Raw genomic sequence first — 19,473 nt, forward strand, 5'->3', positions numbered from 1 at the left:
GGGGCTATGAAGTTAGTTTATTTTGTGTAGCCCTGGCCTGTTAGAGAACTTGTCGGGGACCAGCCCCTACGAAAAAACAGTTCTCACCAGTGTAGAGGCGTGGGAAAAACAAAGACACAATTCATGCAACAGTATCAAGTTTCAGGGATTATTCAGATCCTGAAATCACCCACGTTTATAATTTCCAAAAGCTTTTATACCAAAGGTAATCTGGGGGAGACGGTAACGAAAAGTTTTATTAACGTTCTGTTGCCTAGGTAACGGGAATGATTCAAGTTGCGTTTCATCTATGTCCACTTGGCCACGTAGGCTAAAACACCTCCTCACCAGGTGACCTCATAGTTACAATGGAAGGAGCAGAATCACATTAGCATATCCTGGCACCTCAGGATGACACCGAGTTTTCTTTACTACATTAGAGCCAGGTGACCACCTCCTGGTGTGGAAGTGCAAATTGTGCCTGTAAGTGTCTCAGATTCTCTGACTGCCAGACAATGTGGGAATGGGCCCCTGCAATTCCTCCCTTCTTATTAATTTTAATAATGCCTGTGCTTCTCAACAGGACAGATGAGCGTGTCTGTCCTAGGTGAAGGCTTTCTCATTTTCCCAGACTTATCTGTCACTGGAACAGGCATTCTTAATTACTTGAGTCTCTGTCTTAGGCTTCTGGGGCGAAAAAGATTCAAATCCATCTCTGACTGCCGACCTCTGTGAACAAAAGAGATTAAGGGAGAGAACTAGCTTTGGACTCTGTTTCTCAGAGCCAAACTTTTTTTGCCATAATGTTTTATGAATAATCGTGCTCCCAAAGGCGATAATCTCCTATAGTTAAAGGAGAGGAGACCCCCCCACCCCGGGTTGGAAATGTTTTCTTCAACTGGTTTAGAGCACCTCTTAACAATTTTATACTGTATAAAAATCCACTCTAAAACTCTTAACAAATGTGTTAAATTCAAGCTTTCCAGGACATGTCAAACCTTCCTAACATCTTCTAAGCAATTACAAACATTACCAGGTCGCCGGGTGGATCTGGTCAGTGTTCATTGTGCTGGCCAGTACTGAATAAGGCTTGCTTCAAACCTGGCAAAAAAATTGTGGTAGAGGTCTTATTACCCCCGATGGAATTAACACCCTCCCAGAGATATTTGATATAATCAGTCAGTAAAATTCGGAAGTATTATCTCTTTTGAAGATTCTGTTTTTATAGCAATAATATGCCTTCCCTGTGAGAAATCACTCCACATACGTGGAGATTAGTAAAGAAAAAGTGGGCGAAGATTGGGCACAGTGGTTAAGAGTACTTCTGCTGCTGCCTAGGTCCTGGGTTCAAGTCCCAACACCCACATGGAGGCTTACCACCTCGTCAGACACCAACTGCACAGATATACACGCTGGCAAAGCACTCATACACATAAAATAGTAAAAATGAATCTAAAACATTTTTGAAGGAAAAGCTCAATAGTAATAAACAAACAAATAAATTAGCTCAGAGGGTCTGGCCATGCATATAGAATTTGGCCATGAATAGAAGATTTTACTAGCGTCTTTACATCGTAGGCTTAGCATTCCACACCTGTTGTCATCCTTAAATCTCTGTGAGTCCCAGCCCCAGTGCCCACACACTTTGAACAATTTAAACTGAAACAGGAGATTGCAAGTCTGGCCGTGTGAGCAGGCGGGAGGTTTATGCAGCAGAGATACTGTCAGAATCACTTCTTAAGTACATCAGTGTTGTTCTTTTCAAATGTTTGTACCCAGGTCCATCTTGCCCAGCTGCAGGATCAAGCCTTTCCTGATGAGAGGCCAGGGGACTTGATGGTAGATCAGGGCTCATTGGTAGCTGTGGCCTTGCAATGGCTCCCTTAAGCTGCTGCTTAGATACCTGTTCTTTGATGTAAGTGTAACTAATGGATGATTTTGAGTCAGGGTTCTCGCCTGTTGTTATGGGAATGGAGCCTAATTGGGGAGCAAGGATCTTGGTGAAAAATAGCAGAAACTTTATCAACAACCCTAAACTTCAATTATGGTACAAACTTTTCTTTTTTTACAGTCTGTAACAAACCTGGTTATATACTATTCACCTTCTAGTCATATTGGAAGCAGCGCTCCTTTAGATAAATTAGTGTGACTTAATATTTCCTAAGCAAGATTATTAGTAAACCTTCATGGCATCAATTTTATTGCTTCAAGTTTCTATCGTGTCACTGTCACGGGTGAGGAGGGATAAAAAACTGTTATGCTTGAGTCCCGAGACCCACCAGCAAGACCACTACAAAGTCGACTTGCGATGCAGTTATACAATGACTTGCGATGCAGTTATACAAGTTTCTTTATTGTACAGACTTGCAAGCCCTTGTCCCACACACCCAATGCAAAGAAAAGCCCCAAACTCACAGTGCAGGGGATCTTTAAAGGAAAAAACCCAAGAAGGGAATTACATACATTGGCATTACCAGATTGAGTAGGGGGATAGTTGGCTCTAAGTCAGTCAGGAGGAGATTTTTGTTTTTTGGGTTTTTTTTTAAAAATATTTATTTATTATGTATACAATGTTCTGTTTGTGTGTATGACTGCAGGCCAGAAGAGGGTACCAGACCTCATTACAGACGGTTGTGAGCCACCATGTGGTTGCTGGGAATTGAACTCAGGACCTTTGGAAGAGCAGGCAATGCTCTTAACCTCTGAGCCATCTCTCCAGCCCCAGGAGGAGATTTTTGTAACTTTCCACAAAACCACCAGGTAACTGTAAAACAAACAAACAAACAAACAAACAAAAAACAAACAAACAAACAAACAAAACCCCCGTGTTTGCCCAGCTTCTGATTGGCTGTTCTCAAGTCTCTGGGCAGCCAGGCAGTTTTGGGGCCAGTTGTGGCTTTTCTCTGAATTCCCAGCTACACGGGGTGGGGTTCCTGCTAAGTTAGACTCTCTCAAAGATCGGGCCTGGGTTTAAAATGGCTTTAATCTTGTCTCTTCAAAACAACCCTGGCAAAGAAGTAATATGTTACAATACATTGCAAACACAGTAACACTCAGAAGGCCTCAGTTATGGAAATAACAAAGCCCTGGAGAGAGCAAGGAAAACAAAACCATCTCATGGGCTGCCTTCCATCATTGTGTGAGTTTTCAGCCACAGTGGATGTTTTCCAGGATTGGAGAGAACAGGAAAAAAGAAAAAAGAAGAAAAGAAAAGAAAAGAAAACTGTCTCACTGGCTGCCTTGGATCACACTGGGTGTGTCTTCAGCAAGAATGGGTTTCTCAGGCATGGAGAGAGCAGGGAAAACGAAAACCAGTTCACTGGCTGCTTGCATCTCTAGGTATGTCTTCAACCACAGTGGATTTTCCAGAAACATGTCCAAGATCCAGCAGGGACGGGTGGAGGGTAGGGATGCTGTGGTTGTTGTTGATGGGTGTCATTCCAGCTTCCTCAGGAAATCTCCCTTGGGTGAGGTCAGGAGATAGATCGCTCCTTCCTGAAGACCTAGCCTCAGGTGGCAAAGGCCCTCGGAGTCTGAAGAGAGGCCAATGTACAGTCCCTCTCTGACCCTCCTTTTGTTTTCGCAGAGGAATCTATCATCAAAGCTGCTTACCCAGAAGGGAAGGGACCCAAGGCTCTACCTGCCCCATTAAGCTCAAGTTAGGGGTAACATAGTAAGAGCCTGCCATTTGTAAGCAGCTGGACCTGATTGATTTGTGTCTAATGTCTTTGCCATGGATGCTTAAGCCCTGAAGCAAATCACTTGCAGTGGCTGAAATGGTTCCTGATTCCCTGTCTATTTCACAGGGGTAGGATCTTGCACCTGTTAACCACCAATTCTGGGCAGGCAGTCTCTATACCCTGGAGTCTCAGGGTTTTCAACTGATTGGTAGGAATTCACCCCTGGTTCTGCAATCTCCTCCTCAAAATTTCCCTTCTTTTCACAGGTTTGGGTGGTGTTTGGAACCTCTACTGGGCTCCATGGTGCTGTCTGGAACAGGTATGATGGTGGCTTCCCTTGTCTCAAGGATAACAATTTCTGCAGCCGTGGTCAAAGCTGGAGGGACAGTCTCTGGCACCATACCAGCTGGTTTACAGGGTGAGTGCCCACGGAAAGTTTGAGAGTGGGGAGTAAGGGGGCAGTGTCAGAGAGTACAACATCTGTTCAAAGGAGTCTGGGAAGACTTCCTGGAGGAGGGAACAGTGTCGAGGAGCCTTAGTCCATCCGAGCATGTTTCTCAAGTAACATTCAGATTAACATGTTTGCATCATAGGTGCTTGACCTGGATGCAATTAGACCCTACCATGAAGCACCTCTCTCTAGCCCGAGAATTTTCTACCTTCTGTGGGATACAGAGAGTGTCTGATAACTGACACTGGCAAATGCTGACCCTGCTTCTAATTAACTAGTAGCCCTATGGTGGAGGGAGGTGCTGTGGGAGCTCCTTCTGCTCCTTCAGCCAATAGCCTTTAAGATACCACCCCACTTGGGCATGGTCTCTTTTGCTTTTTTTTTAAAAAAAAAAAAAAACAGCAGTAGCCCTGCTTGCTCTCGCTCTTTTGCTTCCGGCTCCACTTCTGGCTACTAGACTCTGTTCCTGGTCACACAGAGGGCTGTTGTCTAGGACAGTGATCTGTAAGTTTTCCCCTTAAATAAATAATCCTTTTATTAACCATAATTCCAAACTGGTGTGGGATTGTTTTGTGACTTATATCCACACCTGGCACCCACATGGATTTAAACTCCATGCCTCCCAGGTTCCACGAGCCCAGACAGTCTCTGCCCGCCTGGTTTGCTCTTTCCTGACTGGTTTTTAAATCCCAGTCGCAGCGCAGTGCGAGTCAGAGCACAAGCGGTTGCCAAATGCTACAATCCCTCGGGGTGACTCTTTGTTGGGAGGTGGCATATGCAGCTTCTGGGTTGCTGTTCTCTGCCCCTAGATCCTAGGTTTCTGGCTCCATGTATGGAATTGATGTAATTATATTTACTTTGTCAAGCAACTCATATTTTCCAGTCTTTAACAAATATCAAGGTGGACACTGAAACAAAGGTTTCTGTCACCTTTGCATTGATTCTAGTCATGTCTTGGCAACAGTGCCACCTGCTGGATAACAGGAAATATGGCAGTTTTCATTTCCAATGCAACTTTTACTGCTTCTTTTACTAATACAGTGGATACTAATACAGTATCCTATCTCTGCCTCCCGAGTGCTGGGATTAAAGACAAGTGCCACCACTGCCTGGCACTGGGTTTAGATTTTGAGGTTTCAAAAGCATCATATGACTGCCTGCCTGCTATCCATGTTCTGGACCATAATGGTGGTTAAGGCCTCCATCAATCAAATAGGAAAGTCAATTACAGTCCCAGTACTCTGTGCTCACTGAGAGGGACACCCACAGGAGTAGTGTTCTTTTTTTTTTTTTTTTTTTTTTGCTTTTCCCATGAAGCCAGGATAGTCATTTCCTTATCCGCCTGTATCCCCAGCTGGTTTTGTTTTTGTTTTCTTTGAACCTAACCTTCTTTGGGGGCTACAGAGAACAGAAAAGGTAACCACATCAGACTTCCTTCCCCACAACAGGCAAACAGCAAGCAGGCAAATAATGGAAGAACAGAGCAAAATCCATCTGAGATGTCTGAGTTCTCCAGAGCCAAGCTGCCTGTGCCTCCTCAGGGCAGACAAATGCACGTGGGTCCTATCTCTCAAGGAGGAACAGACAGGGCTCGGTCCTTCCTGTAAGCAGGATGGGGTAGTGGACAGTGCGGATCCTCTCACAGGATTCTCTTTTCCTTTCTAGCCAAGGCTGCTGTTGCTGTGCTTGGGGGAGGTAAGTATCTTCAGGGAAGGGGTGCAAGTCCATTCCCACCCTCCCCATAAACAGGGAGCCAGGAAGCATCCCATGTTGCCCCAGGAGGCTTCTCTGCAGGTGCTGGGCAAGGCTGTAGATGGGAGGAAGGAAGTGTCTCTAAAGAAGGACCTCGGACTGGAGAATTGGCTCAGAGGTTAGGAACACTCACTGGCCTCTTCCAGAGGTCCTGAGTTCAATTTCCAGCACCCACATGGCAGTGTACAACTGCCTGAAAGGCTACCTCTAAGTGAGTCAACACCCTCACATAGACATACATCAGGCAAAATGCCAATGTACATAAAACAAAAATAATCATTAAAAATTAAATAAAATGCTTTTTCTATAAGCTGTCTTGGTCATGTTATTTCATCACAGCAATAGAGAAGTAATTATGATAGTAACTTAGTCTTGAAAGGAGAGAGAGAGAGAGAGAGAGAGAGAGAGAGAGAGAGAGATCTCAGGGTCCCACCCGACTTGTTAGTCTATGCTTGGCAGGAGGGATGAGGATTAAGACATAATTGATAGAAGCAGGAGGGCATCCGCTGCATACTCTGATCCGCCAAATTTATTTACCATATCCCTCATCTGCCCCAATCCAAAATGGGAGAGGGCAAAAGACTCCTTTACCATGATATAACGAACATGTAAATGTGATTACCTCCTCACGTCTTAAAACACCAAGTAACCACCACCTAGAACACAATATCCTTTCGTCTAAGCAAAGCATTTTAAACCACACCTTAGCTCAAAATATCCTGTCTTAGAATGATTCACTTCTGTGGGCCTCCACAAGGAGGCAGTGCAGTGCAGTCAGAGGCCACATCTTTTGCAGACACCTATCACCCTCTGTGAGAATAGTCACCATGGGGCCGAGTGAATGTATTTGAACTCTTCTGAGCTCCTGTTTCCTTGAAAAACAATGAGCTTGTTGAGCTCATTTAGAGATTTCCAGGGGACCGTAGAACTATATAGGCAAAGAGTAGGAACACTCTAGACTTGCTATGCAGGCCCCACCAGCTTGGTGGCTCCTGACTTGCTCACTGGAGACACAGCAGGGCTCTTGACACCTCCTTCTGTCTCAACAGTTGTGTCCCTCGGATCTCCCATCTCCTGAGCAAGATGTGATCCTCTGTAAACACCATCTTTGGACTTTTGGCTTTGGGCATACTTTGCTCTTATTCCAGCATTAGACCAGGACAGACACCGAGGCACCAGCAGCACCTTTCTTGATGAAGGCCTTGCTACCCTTCAGAGCCAGCCCAGGACTCACTCTGCCTTCAGTGACAAACATCTACTCTTTGCCTATGCTTTCTGGCTCTAACTTCCGGTTCTCTGGTTCAGAGCTGCCTCTGGCCCCACTTTCTACCTGTGCTTTTCCAAGGAGGCCTTAGAGGGAAGAAGAAAAGACCTGGCTCAGTCTGCTCTGCTCATTCTCCCTTTTTCCAGACCCCAGAAGCACCCACCCCATTTTGACCCAGTGTGTTGGGAGTCCCTTTTTACAAATTCACCTGACTCTGCCCCTTTTCCCACAGCCATGACCATAGGTGCTGTGCCCTCTGTGCTGGGTGCTGTGGGCTTCACTGGGACAGGAATTGCTGCTTCCTCTCTAGCAGCTAAGATGATGTCCTTGTCAGCTATTGCTAATGGGGGTGGAGTTGTGGCTTGGTAGCCTGGTGGCCACTCTGCAGTCAGTGGATAAGTGTAGTGTGATGTTGCTTGTTTGTTCCAAGCTGCTCAGTCCCAAAATAATCACACAGAAACCATATGATTTGCAATACTTTTGGGCCAATAGCTTAAGCGTATTTCTGACTAACTCATATCTTAAATTAACCCATCTTCATTTATATTCTATATAATATCCACTTTGTTATAGAATATAATAGAATATCCCCCTTTAAATATAAACAAACATCTATAAACAATGTTTGGGAATTTAGGCATAATTCTCTCCAAACTTCTTGTTTTTTATTGAGCGAAGTAATTTTTGGGGGTGTTCACAGCAACCATCAAACTACATTAGCCTGGAATGAATCCACAGGTTCTCATCCTCTGTGGAAACAAAACAAGAGCCTCTTTTCTAAAGCAACAAATCCTTAGACCCAAATTCTGAAGTCATAATACCTTTATAATATACATGCTGGTTTATCTTAGCAGCTCATACAATAAACAGTCTCTCTGCACTTATCTCCTTCACAGTCAAAAAATTCAAAGAAAACACAATGATATACAGAATCCAGACTCTCTTATGTATATTCCATCTTTACATGACTTATTTTTCTTACACTATTACTTTTTCTACAAGTTTCATATTTATTTTATTATCTTTACTCTATGACTGTCTGTACTCTTTTATATTACATTTACTGTCTCTTTACTCTTTTTCTTCTCTCTCCCAAGCCTATGTACATTTACCCAACACCGTGTCTTGTTTAGAGTTCTTTTATGTCTGAATCTGTCCTATTGTGTATCTGTAATCCTATTCTGTCCTAGAGAGCTTTTAAAATGGTAAGCAGCTTGGGCACAAAAAACCTGGGTTCTGATTCTGCTTCTCTCTGCTTTTCAAAATGGCAGACTTACCATTCTCACCAGCTCTGGGACCGCCAGGTAGGAGCTGTGCTCACCACTTTAATTCTGAGAAGAGGGGTGCAGCACATAAACCCCTTTTATCTGAGTAATAGCTTAATCTGCCATGCAGCACAATGCATGGCCTGGAAATATCTCTGTGTACAGTAACAGCAGGAATCGCTCATGCTCTCCTGCTTGTGCAAGCCTAGTAGACCTGATCTCGTCACCTGCCTAGGCAGGGAGCCCTGAGCTATGGGCATGGTCTCAGCCACTTTCCTCCCAACTCTGAGTGGGCACACAAGCATCTGTGCCACAAACGCCATTCAAGTACTCGGCCTCCTGAAAGAGCCAACGCAGTTTGTGCTGTCGTTTTGAAATCGTGTGGGTTTGATTTTTTTTTTTTATTGCTCACCACTGAATCAGGAAGACCTCTTTTAAAGGAGCTGCTGCATGCTGCCAGCAAGCAGAGCACATCCGGTAAAAAAAAAAATGTGACTAAACTTTGTTTTTTTGTTTCTAGAATACCTTTCCAAGCCCTCTCAGGTTTCATGTGAATTTAGCTAGCACACGTTGGGTGTCAATTTGTTGTATGAGACTGCATGTTTATTCCTGGCTGTTCAGCCCCCAAATAACCACACAGAAACTGTATTAATTAAATCCATTAGCTCTAGCTTTTTATTGGCTAACTCTTACCTCTTAATTTAACCCATTTTTATCAATCTATGTACCACCACATGTCTGTGGCTTACCAGCAAGGTTCAGGCTCATCTGTTCCCAGCAGCAGTTGCATGGACTCTGACTCTGCCTTCTTTCTCCCAGAATTCAGTTTAGTTTTCCCTGCCTGGCTCTACTATGCCCACAGGACAATGCAGAGTCTTTATTCATTAACCAATTATATTCACAGAATTCAGAAGGAAATCTCACATCAGGTAAGTATCATGGCAGGAGGACTAGAGGGAGGACAAGACACAGTCCAGCTTCTCACTTCCTGCTTTATCTTCTTTCAGGGTTTTAGCAGGGGAGGTGGAGGAGGGAGGAAAGGATCCCTGACCAGCTTGTCTGAGTTTCAAAGCTCCACCTTGGTCCAACCTTCTTCCCTACAGAGGGGATGCTATCCAGATGGATTGGCATTCCCTGGAGTTTCAGCATTGAGACATTCTTTGTAAAGTAACTGTGCTACACACTGATCCTGAGAATTTGGAAATAAGGAGGATTCTGTGGAGATTCAGTACTTCGTGCCATCCTAAATGACCTGGTAACTATGACCCTCTGTGACCCACAGTTTCATCCCATCTCACAGCTTTTATCCTTTGTTTCTTCCACAGGAGCTGCAGGGCTCTCCCTGTCATCTAAGTTCCTCTTGTGCTCTGCGGGATCTGCCCTCACGGCATCTGAGTGTTCTAGCCCCTCTCTGCTCTGAAAAGGGGACACGGAGGCAGAGGTGATACCCCCAGCTTGTCCAATTCAGAGAGCAATCAGATAACCCCAGGGTACAATTACTCAATTCAAATACCAAATTTGAAATAAGAAATAAAATGGGGTTGTTGCCAGCATTTTTCTTTATCATGTGCGCTGTTTGTGTGGTGAAGGCTGAGCAGGGACTGTCGCCTCTGTTCCCTGGGCTTGTGTGTGGTAGGCTCACCTCCTTCTCACAGAGACACAGGGGTAGGTGAGTGCTCAGGTGGAGAAATCTCAGTGCACAAACAAAGTTGCCCTTTGCTTTGCTACTGATACCATAGCTCTGAGCAGGTCACCTCCTCAGTGGCTCCACATGGGGAGTTGACCTAAATGTCTTCCCAGATCCTAGGCAGGTGCAGGTTGGCTCAATCTCTATGAGAAGTTTAGCATGACATCCTGCTTTAAGCCACTCATCTCAAAGCCAGAGCCAGGTTTGTATCCCTACCGTCCTCTGCACAACATACCCAGTGATTACTGGTGGCCTGCATTTAAACCTTTTGTCTCTGCTAGGTCACCAGAGAAACCCAAAACCTCTGCCTGTTCTCTCAGTTCCACAGCCTCACTGGAGAAAACTGACTTCCCCCTTTGTGTGCCCAGCACAGGCCTTGGCCATGCGTGGGGAGGGGAAAACAGTTCTCTGGTCACACTAGGTCTGGGGAAGTGGTAGTATCTTCTACTTGGGCCCCCACCCCCTTCCACAGAGGCAGAGTGGCTCTAGCTATGGGGCCTCCAGGAGGAATTTCCCTGGGGCAGAGGCAGTCCTCATCCTACCTCTAAGGGAGCACCCCTTGGTGTCCCCAGAGTCAAGGGCTCTCCCCTCTCTGCCTTTCAACATTCATGTCTCCTTTTCAAGCAGCGATCTGTAGAATTGGAAGATTCCAAATTCACCATCCCCTGAAAAACCTCAAGTCCTCTTTAGTCTCCTAGAGACAGTTTTTATGCCCAGCAGCGACCTGGAATGACAGCCAGCAGCTCCTTGTCACCCTCTTCATTGCAGAAGGGACAGACTCCGGCATGGGAGTAGAAAAACCACCTTTGGGCCAGGCAGAGGATCACCGCCAGACAGCCAACCCTCTTAGAGTGGGTTTTCTCTTCTTCCTGACCTGACTCAAATTCCAAGACTGCCCAAGGTAAGGAGGCTTTGAGCACTTTTCTCAGGTCCTTTTTACAAGGATTGAAGGGCGCTGCTAGAAAAGTTACCAGTGTGTCTAGGTGAGAGAGGTAACACTCCCAGGAATCACCCACAGGGTCCCAAGGCGCTTCTGTGAGCCTCACCTGATGTCCACTCCCATAGACACAGAAAAACCAGAAATGCAATTAGCTGTAGTATTGGTTTTGTCGTGTACTCAGCCCTGGGTACTAGAAAAAAAAAAAAAACGATCAGGCCAAATTATTGAAGATCACTTAAAGGGTTAAAAATAACTATGACTATGTGGGGAAAAAAATACAAAACAAAAGATTCGCCTGAGCAGTGGTGGCAGCCCTCAGGGAGACTTATAGAAGAGATCCCAGAGGGGAAGCTGGAGAAATCAGGAAAGGAAGAGAAGACAAGAGAATCTCCTCCTATGTACATGGTTTCAAATAGGGGAGGCATCATAGCACAGGTATTGGGACCCTGGAAGAGGCAAGTGGCTTCTCTATCTAACAGATTTGATCCTGTTTCTGTCGGTTGGTCACTATTGGTCACTACAGCTATGCTAATAAAAGAAGCTGGCAACCTGGCTTTGGGCCAGGACATAGTCCCTACACCACACACTCGATTTAGGCATTCTTGAGGGGGACCCTAGAGAGGTGGGATCCAGTGTTGGAATGATGCATTGTCAAGCACTTCTCCTGGACCAGTTGCACATCTGTTTCTTCTTTCGTTCTTGTTTTTTTTTTTTTTTTTTTTTTTTTTTTTTTTTTTTTTTTTTTTTTTTTTTTTTTNTTTTTTTTTTTTTTTTTTTTTTTTTTTTTTTTTTTTTTTTTTTTTTCCCCGATTAAGTCAATTTATTAAAACAGTTGACTTAGGCATCTGCAATGGTGACTTCAACCTCCATGCCCGGCTCAATACTGATGGACTTAATCTGTTTAACTATCTCGGAGGGGCTGTGCAAGTCAATGAGGCGCTTGTGGATTCTCATTTGGAAACGATCCCAAGTCTTGGAGCCTTCACCACAAGGTGTTTTTCTCCTAGTGATCCTCAGGATCTTGGTGGGCATGCGCACGGGCCCCTTCACTTACAGGTTCTTCTCCTTGGCGCCTCTGATCAGGTCAGCACACACCTTCTCTGGCGACTTCACATTGCAGCTGGTGAGCGTGATCCGGATGCGGTGGATCGCCACCTCGGGCTCCACGGGCGTCTTTCCCGTGTCTTTGAAAGCCATGGCTGCGGTGCGGGCTTCCTGACCGACTTGTTCCTCGGCGGGGAGCGAACAGGACCAGGGCAGGCCGAGTGCACACCACCACGCCTCAGAAAGGCTCTTCTTTCGTTCTTAAAGGCCTGCACCACCGCCTCCAGGCTGCCCCATGCCTTTTTCTGTAAAACTTCAGCCATCAACCCAGCCAGCCTGTTGGCAGACAGTAATGCAGCAGAGCCTCTTCTTGATTGCCTGCAGATGACTGCAGTCCAGCTCATGAGACCAGACCTCACAGATGCCTGCGCACAACCTCATCTCACTCTGTGTGCTCCCCTCATGGACTTCTGCATGCCTTCCCCTGTCCCGTATTTCCAGATCTTTGCATGAGATCGGATCCCAACCTCTTGTTGTATTCTATGGATGTGCCTGGTACCTGTCACCACGGTGAACAGTGCCCTGTGTCATAATTGTCTTACAAATACCAGACTCCTCCTGCCTCGAAGTCTTTTGCGTGTCAGTGTGGACCCTGCTCAATGCTGCATCAGGCATCACAAGGGCGATGACTTCTGACCTTGGGTGAGGGTGTGGTCAGGGTTCCAGAACGTAAGGCAGGAATTTAAGCCTCCTCTTCATGTTTTTTCCCAGAATGATACTTTTATTGCATTAAAATTTTTTTCTTTTTTAAATTTATTTATTTATTAAAGATTTCTGCCTCCTCCCCGCCACTGCCTCCCATCTCCCTCCCCCTCCCCCAGGTCAAGTCCCCCTCTTCATTTTTATAGACATTTGGTGACCATTTTTGATTCTATCTCTTTCCTGAGGCACCAGTGCATTGGCTCAGCCCAGTGCGTCCCTGTTAGTTCTCTGTCAGTCTTGCAGCAGTACAGTGGGTTAGGTCTGTTCTGCTCACCAGCCTGCATATCCAGAACCTTGATTATAAAGGATCAAAGGCTCTGGGGTCAATGGTCTTGGCTAACTCTCACCTTTGCCCCAGGACAGGAACCTCTGTTAGGCCAACCTTTAATGAGGAAAAAGTGAGGTTCATGACGTCCCCAAGAACTCTCATACCACACAACCTATCTTCACTAAGACGGGAACCATGTAAAGCCTTCTACCTACTGACTGTGTACCAGCCAGTCTGTCACCTCCCTTTTATCTCTTGCCTGAGTCTGGCTTAGAAAACCTAAAGACTTGAAACTCCCAGTCCACAAAGAACCACCACGAGCAAAGATAGGGATGCCAGGATAAGGCCTTTATTTTTGATCTTTTTTTTTTTTTTTTGACAACATTGAGGGATTTAGAGGGTCATCTCGGGATAGATACACTGTCTCCTGATGAGTCCTTATAGGCTTTGGGATCAACTGGTAGAGGTGTCATCTCCTAAGTTCAAAACAAGTATCCAATAGCTGCCCCAACACCTCCCAGGATTGCGTTCGTTGTTGTCGAAAGTCCAAGGACCCCTGGGAAGGAGACAGTGCAGTGACCGTCAGTGGCCTGAGGCTTAGAAATGCCCCACTGTCTTTTTGTATGAACCTTTGGGGCTCTGCTTTAGACAGAGAGACTCAAACTAGACCAGAAGGAGAAGACAGATTCGGGTAAGCCGAGATACAGGAGAAAGACCTCTCCAGAGAGGAATGTCCTTTCTACATTACAGTACAGAGGGGGACACACTGGAGAAGGACACTCAGTTAGGGAAGATTCAGAGCCCAGGGAGCATGAATCCTGGACCAGGGCTCTTTACTGCTCTGCCATCCAGCATCCCTTACTCTGCACCCCACCCCAGCCTCACTCATAATGAACCAGAAACCAGGGACAGACCTAGAAGACACAGGTGGCAAAAGGTGAGAAAGGAGAGAGAGGAAGGGAGATGTTGTCCTTGGCTGGCTCTCCAGTCATCTTGCCTGGAGGGACACTTACCCACTGACTGCAGTGTGGCCACCATGCTTCCGGCTGCAACTCCACCCCCATTGGCGATTGCAGCTGCTGACATCATCTTGGCTGCTATGGATGCTGCTGCTATTCCTGTCCCCGTGAAGCCCATGGCAGTCAGGGCTACAGGAACAGCTGCTACAGCCACAGCTGTGGGAAGAGGAGCTGGGTGGTACGGGCTCAGGGGAAAGACTCACTCAAGAAGTCCTAGACAGTTTCAGGGGTCTTTCTATTCTGAACAGCAGGGAAAGAAGGATGGGGCAGGGAGCCAGGTGGAGGCCGAGAGGTCAGTGGATCTGACAGAGCCAGGGTCTTACCAAGTTATGTGACCCTGGAGAAGTTATCATCCTTCAGGGTTGTAGTAGGTAAAATTAACTACTGCAGTTTTAAATAGTTGTCCCTTCCCTCCCCAGTGAATTCCCCACTTGTTGCTCATCATATACGAGGCCTGAAGGAGAAGTTAGGCAGGAAACCTTAAGCTGGGCAGGAAAGCTAAATCTTGTCCCAGGCGTAAACACAGCTCTGGCCCTGGCTCTTCACCCAGGCAGCTCCATAATCCCGCAGAAGTTAGGAGCTGGAGTGGAACCTGCCGCAAAACACAAAGCCCCCACCACCTCAGAGCAGCCACAAGAAACATACCTCCTCCTACTGCAGCAGTGACAGCTTCTGCAAGAGAGAGATGGGGTGGATAGGAAAGGTTAGAGTTGGCTGATGTCAGTGAGTTCTTGGCAGGTTTGGGTGAGGGAGCCCAGTTCCCAGCCCACGCCAGCACTGAGGGCTACTAACTCCGCATGTTGAGATGTCTTGTTAGCTGGTAAGCTTAGGAAGTGACTTAAATCTGAGGAGAGAAGGACTCCTGAACCAATAGAGACATGGCCCGCCCCTTGCAATGAGTCAGCTCCCAGGTGTAGGTTTGTAAAGCCATAAGGAAGTAGGCACCTGCTCCACCCCTCTGCTTACCTCTGAGTAGATGGCTTCCTTTAGATTTGTTTCTATCCTGACTGATGTTTAACATACACACACACACACACACACACACACACACACACAGAGCTGTTTGCCGCTAAATCAAAACTGAAACTAACAACACTCACTCACAAACTTAGCGAGAAAAATGTGGGCACAAAGTTCATGTCTCTCACCTGCAAGAGGATGAGAGTTTATTGTGGAGTTACGCTTGAGTATCCAGATAAGGTTACCCAAAATGTCATCTTCGCACACAGCAACGGTTTGACAAGGTTTTTGCAGTAACAGAACAAAGAAAAACATAGATCAAAACATTTCAAAATCCATGTAGTAGTGAAGCTATGAAATGGGAGGGTCAGAGACAATGGGGGAGCCTCCGCCGTAGGCCTCAGGTGCTAACTGATGGGGCTCCTCCCTTTGTGGTTGGTAGGAGCCAGGCGTTTGTGTATTACAAAGGATTTGCTTAACGGTCCCAAAGATGTCAGGTTAGGTACAGATGGGAACAGTGAATGGCTGGTAGAAGTACTAAAGATGTCCCAAGAGAATTTGACTCTGGACTTGCAACATTTGAAATTCTTTGCAGCCATTAATCTTCATCAGGGGCTGCAGAGATGGTTCAGCAATTAAGAGCATTGGTTGTTCTTCCAGAGGACCCAGGTTCAGTTCCCAGCACCCACCACAAAGCAGCTCACAACTGTCTGTAACTCTGTTGCCAGAGGCTCTGACACCCTCACAGACATGTGTGCAGGCAAAAGACCAGTGCACTTAAAAAATAAAAATAAATAAATAATTTAAAAAAGAGTTAATCACCTTTGCCAAGAGCTCAGACAAAATTCCAGCTTCTTTTCTAGAACTTTGATCCACAAAAATGTATCTAATTTCATCGGTGTCCTGCAGAGGGAACTCTTTGCATGTCTCTGTGGAATTTCCTTCCATCTGTCCCTCCTAAGATGTACCAACCCATTCTGACTACACTGTGCCTGCTGCTTTACAAACAGCTCGTTCTATTGAACTAGCTCTTTAGATCTATGCGGGCTATTCTCTGGGCATCAAGTTATTCACGATATAATTCAGACAAGATATCACAATTTTAGTACAAGCTTCTGTAACTTTGGATGAAATTTAGTTACTTAGGCAAATACCGACTCAGATCTAGAAACCTCCATCACTTCTCTTACCCCCTAAATTGTCTCATATTTCCTTTTAAACATCCCCTCCCCACCAACCACTGATACCCACTCGGTCTCCACACACTTGCCCTTCCAGAATGCCCATGTGAACACCTGAAATTCTGCTAGCTCGCTGTCCCAGCCTCTCCTTTAAGGGTGTTAATTCTAATCCTGGCTTTTGCACATTACTAAAATGAAATGCTGACATTGCGGTGCACCGGTATTTCCTGGTCATACATTCCTATAGGAAAATATGCATCTCAGCACCCTTGTTCTCCAGAAACAGGGCAGATTTCTGGCTTAGTCGGGGTTCCTATTGCCGTGATGAAACACATGACCAAAAGCAACTTGGAGAGGAAAGGGTTTACCTGCTTTATGCTTCCCCATCATTGTTTATCATCAAAGGAAGTCAGGACAGGAACTCAAACAGGGCAGGAACTTTAAGGCAGGAGCTGATGCAGAGGCCACGGAGGGATGCTGCTTACTGGCTTGCTTTTTCAATGTAGACCTGCAGTAGAATGATCACTCACAACCATGCAACAGAACCAATATTAGGCTGTCTTGAAATCTCTGCCAATGAGATTTGCTCAAGACTCTTTGGTTTGGGCCTCAGGGATACTCTTAGGACAAGAGGGGAATGCAGTTACATTCTGCCAAAATAGCACATAAATCTAGCCTAGTTCTTCATATTTCCCCCATGAGACCTCTTGAGCTCTTTCTCTCCATAATCCACATTGCTCTCAGCACTGCTGTCTTCCAAGCACCTCCTCAAATAGCCCATTGGTCCCATTTAAATCATTAAAGACTTTCCTAGTACAAAGTACCAAAGTTTTCCACATTCTCTCTAAGACAGCATGGTCAGGCCTGTCATAGCAATGACCTGCTTTCTGGCACCAGCTTCTTTATTAGTTACTTTTCTATTGCTGTGAAGAAACACCATTGCCGAGACAATTTATAGAAGAGAGTTTATTGAGATTATAGTTTCAGAGATGAGACCATGACTATCATGACTGGGAGCATAACAACAGGCAGTCAGACAAGTATGTGGGCAGGCATGCAGGCAGTTATACATGTAAGCATTCAGGAAGGTATGCAGGATATAAACGTGTTTTTTTTTCCCAGTAAAGTTTATAATACCCATGCAAAATGGCCAAGATTTTACTTTTGTTTCTAAATTGTTTTTTAAAAAAAGCCCTGTTGGATACCAGCTTACCAGGGTAAGGGCATGGGGATTAGAAGAATAAGTAAAGAGAACGAAGATGCAAGTGAAAATAACAAACAGAAGCAATAGTACCAGGAGGGCCACTCAGTGGATCCTGAATGCTGAATTCTGAGATCTGAGTACTGAGACCCTGAGTCTGCCCATGTTTAATTTTTTTATACACGTTTATATCCCAATACTAAAGGGGAAAAGAAGGTAAACGACTGTGTTAATGTGTTGCAAAGGACAATCAGAACAGTTACTTTAATACTTTGAGACATCAAGCCATTAATTCAGGAGAAAATCATTCTGCTGTTTAGGCAGGGAACCCACCCTAGACCAAGCATCCTAAAGGCAGCCACTACCTAGGTCAAACCTCCTAATTCAAAATAAGGAGCAGAAGTATGCTTGAATTTCTGACCTATGGTCAGGGTGGAGTGGATCTATCTTCACGGGTCAACTTAATGTCCAAAACACCAAGTAACCACACCCTAGGTCAGAGTGTGTAGCTATAGTTGTTGTCAACAACTTTGAGTAACCTAAAACTCCCTGAGTTTCAGACAAGGTGGGATAGGCACACATTTTGGGCCTCCATACTGGCCCTGCAGCAACCTAAAACTCTGTGACCTTCGGATAAAAGGTGGAACAGGCACACATTTTTGGGCCTCTACACGGCCTCTGCTATCTATAAGATACAGCATCACTTGTATTTCCTTTAAAGTCTTTCAAGAGGCACTCTTAAACGTTAACTGAGTCACCTGACATTTCGTTTGGTACATATAGAATGTTTTACATAGATATTTATGTCTTAGAATATTGTTGCAACATTACTTATTACATCTTTATTTTATCGTTGATTTTATATTCCATTTTTCTGCTCAAAACTCATGTACTGGTCTCTGTGTGTGTGTGTGTGTGTGTGTGTGTATACCAAGATACTAGTTCTGAAATTTCCTGTGATATTCCAAAGATTCGTCTCTTGTGGCAACTATATCACACTGCTTTGATGCTTATAAATTTGTTATTGACTTAAAGTTTAATTGATAAGCAATATAATTATTAATTCAAAGTCACATAAAACACATTTTTTGTTTTTTGATTTTTTTCTTTCTTTTTTTTAAAAGATTTATTTATTATGTATTCAACATTCTGCCTCCATGTATGCCTGCAGGCCAGAAGAGGGCGCCAGATCTCATTACAGATGATTGTGAGCCACCATGTGGTTGCTGGGAATTGAACTCAGGTCCTCTGGAAGAGCAGTCAATGCTCTTAACCACTAAGCTATCTCTCCAGCCCTTGATTTTTTTTTCAAGACAGAGTTTCTCCATAGCTTTGGAACCTATCTTGGAGTAGGTCTTGTAGACCAGGCTGGCCTCAAACTCACAGAAATCCACCTGCCTCTGCCTCCCAAGTGCTGGGATTAAACATGCCTCACCACAGTCCAGCAAGAACACACTTAAAAAAAAATAAAGTTAAAAGATACTTTGTAAGGGGCTGGAGTTAAGAACTCTGGCTGCTTTTCCAGAAGACCTGGGTTCAGTTCCCAGCACCCACGTGGCAACTCACAATCTGTCAAGTTCAGCTGGGTGGGAAGTTCAGGCTACTGAGTTACTTACAGGAGTATGGGCAACTCAAAAGGACCACTCCCAGGCAATGCTCTGCCTCATGATCCCTTAGTACTGCTAGGATTACACACAGCTGAGGCAGGGTGGGTGGAGCTGGCTGCTGGAGTCACAGCCTCGTTACCATAGACACAAGTATCACCAGTGTCGGTCTGTTTATCTCCTTGATTAAACCATAAACCAGTGGTTCTGTAGGGCCACCCTGTTTCAGCAGAGCCAAGGTCATGTCAAGCTTGGAGGAAAATCCTATAGCACATTCTCAAACTATCATCCAAAAGGGAAATGGCAAAACACTGAAACAGCCCACGTTATAAAATGCACATGATAACATGCGGGGCTGAAGAGATGGTTCAGTGGTTAAGAGCACTGGTTGCTCTCTCCACAGGACCCAGGTTCAG

At 45.3% G+C, this 19,473-nt stretch overlaps 2 protein-coding genes and 1 pseudogene across 3 annotated transcripts; 1 reads left to right on the forward strand and 2 right to left on the reverse strand.

Annotated features, from left to right (window-relative positions):
- Positions 1-3,935: 3,935 nt before the first annotated feature.
- On the forward strand, positions 3,936-11,937 carry LOC126507172 (interferon alpha-inducible protein 27-like protein 2A). The gene is made up of 5 exons (XM_050151365.1): positions 3,936-4,077; positions 7,359-7,483; positions 9,674-9,832; positions 10,847-10,979; positions 11,834-11,937. The coding sequence occupies exons 1-3, from the start codon at positions 3,960-3,962 to the stop codon at positions 9,809-9,811; spliced, it is 381 nt and encodes a 126-aa protein (XP_050007322.1). The 5' UTR covers positions 3,936-3,959; the 3' UTR covers positions 9,812-9,832; positions 10,847-10,979; positions 11,834-11,937.
- LOC126507171 (40S ribosomal protein S20-like) lies at positions 11,856-12,215 on the reverse strand (annotated as a pseudogene).
- A 1,204-nt stretch (positions 12,216-13,419) lies between these two features.
- On the reverse strand, positions 13,420-15,193 carry LOC126507266 (interferon alpha-inducible protein 27-like protein 2A). 2 transcript variants are annotated; one of them, XM_050151534.1, is made up of 4 exons: positions 15,078-15,193; positions 14,757-14,783; positions 14,106-14,267; positions 13,420-13,648 (listed from the first exon to the last, which is right to left on the reverse strand). In XM_050151534.1, exons 1-4 carry the CDS (start codon positions 15,130-15,132, stop codon positions 13,575-13,577), a joined length of 318 nt encoding a protein of 105 aa, XP_050007491.1. In that variant the 5' UTR covers positions 15,133-15,193; the 3' UTR covers positions 13,420-13,574. The 2 variants fall into 2 exon arrangements, with proteins under 2 accessions (XP_050007491.1, XP_050007493.1); XM_050151536.1 differs by lacking the exon at positions 15,078-15,193 and adding an exon at positions 14,904-15,027.
- Between the last annotated feature and the right edge of the window lie 4,280 nt (positions 15,194-19,473).

This window comes from Alexandromys fortis, unplaced genomic scaffold (genome assembly GCF_014885135.2).
Source record: "Alexandromys fortis isolate MF-2015 unplaced genomic scaffold, M_Fortis_MF-2015_v1.1 scaffold_63, whole genome shotgun sequence".
NCBI lineage: Eukaryota > Metazoa > Chordata > Mammalia > Rodentia > Cricetidae > Alexandromys > Alexandromys fortis.